Source organism: Acanthisitta chloris, unplaced genomic scaffold (assembly GCF_000695815.1).
Source record: "Acanthisitta chloris isolate BGI_N310 unplaced genomic scaffold, ASM69581v1 scaffold36068, whole genome shotgun sequence".
In the NCBI taxonomy this organism is placed as follows: Eukaryota; Metazoa; Chordata; class Aves; order Passeriformes; family Acanthisittidae; genus Acanthisitta; species Acanthisitta chloris.
Window position 1 is genome coordinate 1 of NW_008689289.1, and position 3887 is coordinate 3887.

At 46.6% G+C, this 3887-nt stretch overlaps 1 protein-coding gene across 1 annotated transcript in view; it reads left to right on the plus strand.

Moving 5' to 3' along the window:
* The first annotated feature begins 543 nt into the window (after positions 1 to 543).
* DHX36 (DEAH (Asp-Glu-Ala-His) box polypeptide 36) overlaps positions 544 to 3887 on the plus strand; it is a 14908-nt gene continuing 11564 nt past the window's right edge. The window contains exons 1-4 of the mRNA XM_009081359.1: positions 544 to 659; positions 1536 to 1737; positions 2393 to 2431; positions 3320 to 3490. Of these exons, the coding sequence (XP_009079607.1) occupies positions 553 to 659; positions 1536 to 1737; positions 2393 to 2431; positions 3320 to 3490 (519 nt within the window). The 5' untranslated portion in view covers positions 544 to 552. The remainder of the gene's footprint in view (positions 660 to 1535; positions 1738 to 2392; positions 2432 to 3319; positions 3491 to 3887) is intronic.

The window sequence follows — 3887 nt, forward strand, 5'->3', positions numbered from 1 at the left end:
TCTGTCTCTGCTCAGACATCATCTGTCCCTGCTCTAACTTCTGTCCCTGCCCTGATGTCTGCCCCTGCCCTCACATCATCTGTCCCAACCCTGACATCATCATCTGTCCCAGGTCTGACATCTGCCCCTGCACTGACATCATCTGTCCCTGTGCTGACATCTGCCCCAGCCCCTTCACCTGCCTCAGCCCTGTCCCTTTCCCCTTCTCCTTGTCCCTCCCCCTGTCCCTTTCCCTTCCCTTGTCCCTTTCTCTTCCCCTGTCCCTTTTCCTTCCCTTTCCTCATCCCTTGTCTTTTCCGCTTCTCCTCGTCCCTGTCCCTCGTCCCTGTCCCTGCCTCTTCCCCTGTCCAGACCCAGCTCACGCAGCAGGTGGGAAAGGTGTCAGTGCCTGTGCACCTTGGAGCTGCTCAGAGGGAAACTCTTACATTTCTGATCCACCGAGAGCCTCACTAGCTGCAGAGTGACCCGTGGGTGTTACTGGTGTGATACCTGTGGACACAGGGAGCACATGTTGGTAGAGCTGTACTTTCCCCACAGAGAGCTGTAGTGCGCATGGACGAGCGCAGGGAAGAGCAGATCGTGCAGCTCCTCAACTCTGTCCAGACTAAAAATGACAGGGAGCAAGAAGCCATGTCCTGGTGGTCTGGGGATGAAGAAGGGTAAGGAGGCACATCTACTATTGCTTTTATTCACTTTGAATTGAACAAACCTCCCCCAGAGTGGCAGGAGCATGTGTCAGAAGTTACTGGCGCTCAGTGAGTGATTTGGATTAGCAAATGCTGTCAGGTTTTTCCACTTGTGTTGTCACACTGAGATGGTTGTAGATGTTGCTGTAAAATTCTCTTTGACTATTGCTGAGTTTGGGGTGTTAAATTCCTACTTAAAATCATAAAATCCTGTAACTTATCTCAGGCCCTGCTAGAAGTAGATACATGAGGGCTTTTTCAGCTCCCCTGACCTCTGGGATTGGTGTTCCAGAGGTGACATTCTGGTTTCAGTTATTGTGCAGTTTGGAACCTTTTCTCAGCCTCCGTTCTTGACTCACTAAGGATTTCAGTAGCAGCAGTGACCCAGGCAGTGCTGCTCCAGAGCTGCTGAGAAGAGGGGTTTGGGGATATGTTTTGCTGAGGGATCCAGCAGTAATTTTATGAAGATGCCTTGTTCCTTTGTAGCTTTGTTTGCTGCAAGAGAACATCTTGTATTTCTACATACTGATGTAAAGTGACACATGCCATAATGACAGGTTGCCCAGAGCTGTGGCTGCCTCATCCCTGGGAGTGTTCCAGGCCAGGCTGGATGGGCCTTAGAGCAACCTGGACTAGTGGAAGGTGTCCCTGCCCATGGCAGGGGGTGGGATGAGCTTTAAGGTCCTTCCAACCCAAACCATTCCATGATTCTTTATTCCCACCACTGCTGGTTCATTAACTGATGGGTGAAACATTTCCATCCCAGAGTTAAGGTTTCCCTGGAGTGGCTCCATGCACTCTGCTAGGCACAGCTGGATCCTCTCTGAGGTGTCTGTTCTCTGGTTCCAGCCCTACTCCAGAGCAGCCTGTGAAAGTTAAATCAGATGGTGGCAGAGCTCCTGTGAGACAGAGACCTGCCTTGGAGAAAACATCCCTGGACAGGGATGTGGAATATCTCTTTGAAAAGAATGAGCCGGATACTGACTTAGATGAGCAGCTTAAAGAAGATTTAAGAAAGAAGAGGTCTGACCCCAAATACATTGAAATGCAGGTAAATAGAAAACTTTTCCTTGGAATGTTATTTTTTTAAAAATGAAACTAACCTGAAAATGTAACTTGTTGCAGTTTATGTACCTAGGAAATTGTCATGATGTCACTTTTGCTGAAAACTACCTTCAGAATTCATAATATTCATTCCTTCTGATGGGACAGTGATTAAAAATGTGAGATTACCAATATCAGGGACAATTAATGATTGCATAGAAGCTACAGTTTGAAGCTGAGACTTGTTTTATGGGATGGGGTTGGTTTGTTTTCATGGCTTGTGTCCCTGCGGTGAAGTCTAAAACTGAAAGCACAGCAGTGGGCTCTGAAGGAATTGCCTCTTAAACATGGACTTTGTGTTGTTCTAATAAGTTGTCAGACTAAACAGCTGCCATGGACACTGGTTCTCCCGTACATGTCAGGCCCTGCACCTGCAACTGTGTGTAGCTACCCTGTCTTGTGCTGAACACTTGGGCTTAAAGAATTTTGCCAAATTCAGTGGAACTGAAAACACACATGGAATTTAACTTATTTCTAGTGAGTCTTTTTATTGCTGAGCAGTTTGTCATTATTTCAGTTTAGCCTAATCCCAGATGGAATCTGTTACACTGCCTCAGTGTTGAGAAGGTGTTTAAAGACTCTGTTCCTTTCTGTTCCCCCAGAGATTCCGAGAGAAACTCCCCTCCTATGGCATGAGACAGGTGAGTGTGCATTTCATTAGCAAGAACACTGTTTCTGTTGCTGTGTTGTTATATAGGAGAAAACAGCTGTGCCACTGGGACTAGTAGGAACCTCTAGCCTTTAGGGAGGTGAGAAGCCTCCAGGTCTGCCCCTGGATGTGACTTCTGCCCAGGCAGTACCTGGGGCTCACTGCCTCGTGCTGTGGAGCTCCACACAGCATTGTCAGCAGGGGTAGCAGCCATGGGGATGGATAACATCTTTTCATAGCTCTTCTTTCCCTGCCAGTTAAACCTCCAGAAGGTTCCTGGTTGCTTGGATTACAGGGTAATTGACCACTCCATAAATTGTCATGCTTTCTTCTGTGTGTAACATCGTGGCCATTTGATGAACAGTTGCACAGTTTAGAATGGAATATATATAATGGCAATTAAACCTTTTAGCTTTAATCACACACTTAATGGCTGATCTGCTGGCCCTCAGTGCCATTAGATTTCCAGTCGCAGGATAACGTCAGTGATAGTATGGGCTGTATTAACTGATGTTAATTCTTCATTTGATGGCCCCTGTCTGACACAGAAAGTGAGTATCACCATATGTTTGTCTTTGCAGGCTCAGTGAATGGTTAGTGAGCTCCTTCTTAAAGTTCATCTGTTTGTCATTATGTCCTTTCTGTTAGTGTTTGTTTCCTAACACAGTCATGCTGCTGGGTACAGTCCTTGGGGCTGGGAAACTGCTCCTGTTGGTACAAGAAATGATAAACATTGTGCTGAAAACCTCCAGGTTTTGCAGTGTTGGAGTCCAACAGGGATTCTTCAAAGCTCACTGCACAATAGCAGAGAATTGTCAGAATCCTCTGCAGTCTGTTCTGGACAGTAACACAGTGAACATTTTCTCTTTGCTGGGTGCAGGAACTTGTGAACTTGATAAACAACAACCGTGTGACTGTGATCAGTGGTGAGACTGGCTGCGGGAAGACCACCCAGGTGACACAGTTCATCCTGGATGACTACATCGAGCGAGGGAAGGGCTCCACATGCAGGATCGTGTGCACTCAGCCCAGGCGGATCAGTGCTATCTCTGTAAGTGCCCTTGGACAAACCCAGTGACTGCCTGGCATTATTTTTTCCCTATAAATCTGAGCTATTTGGTTCCTTTTTAGCCATCTGAGATTGTGCTGCAAATAACAATGTTGTTAACGCACACAATTTGATATTTCATAAGTTCTGGTCATTGCTAGAGTACTGGTACTGCAGCTTGTTCTTCCCTGAGTTTATCTGGGATTGTAATGGGTTTGGGCAGTGCAAATGTGAATTAAGATAAAAGCTAACGCTATCAGGCACTCTAGAGGTGTGTTAATGAGCAGGAAAGAATACAGACCTGTCCTTGGGCTGCTGATGGAAATGCTGCTCTCAGGGGAGGAGAAAAAGTGGTTTTCAGGGCGTTTCTTTATCATTTACAGAACACCTCTGTTCCAGG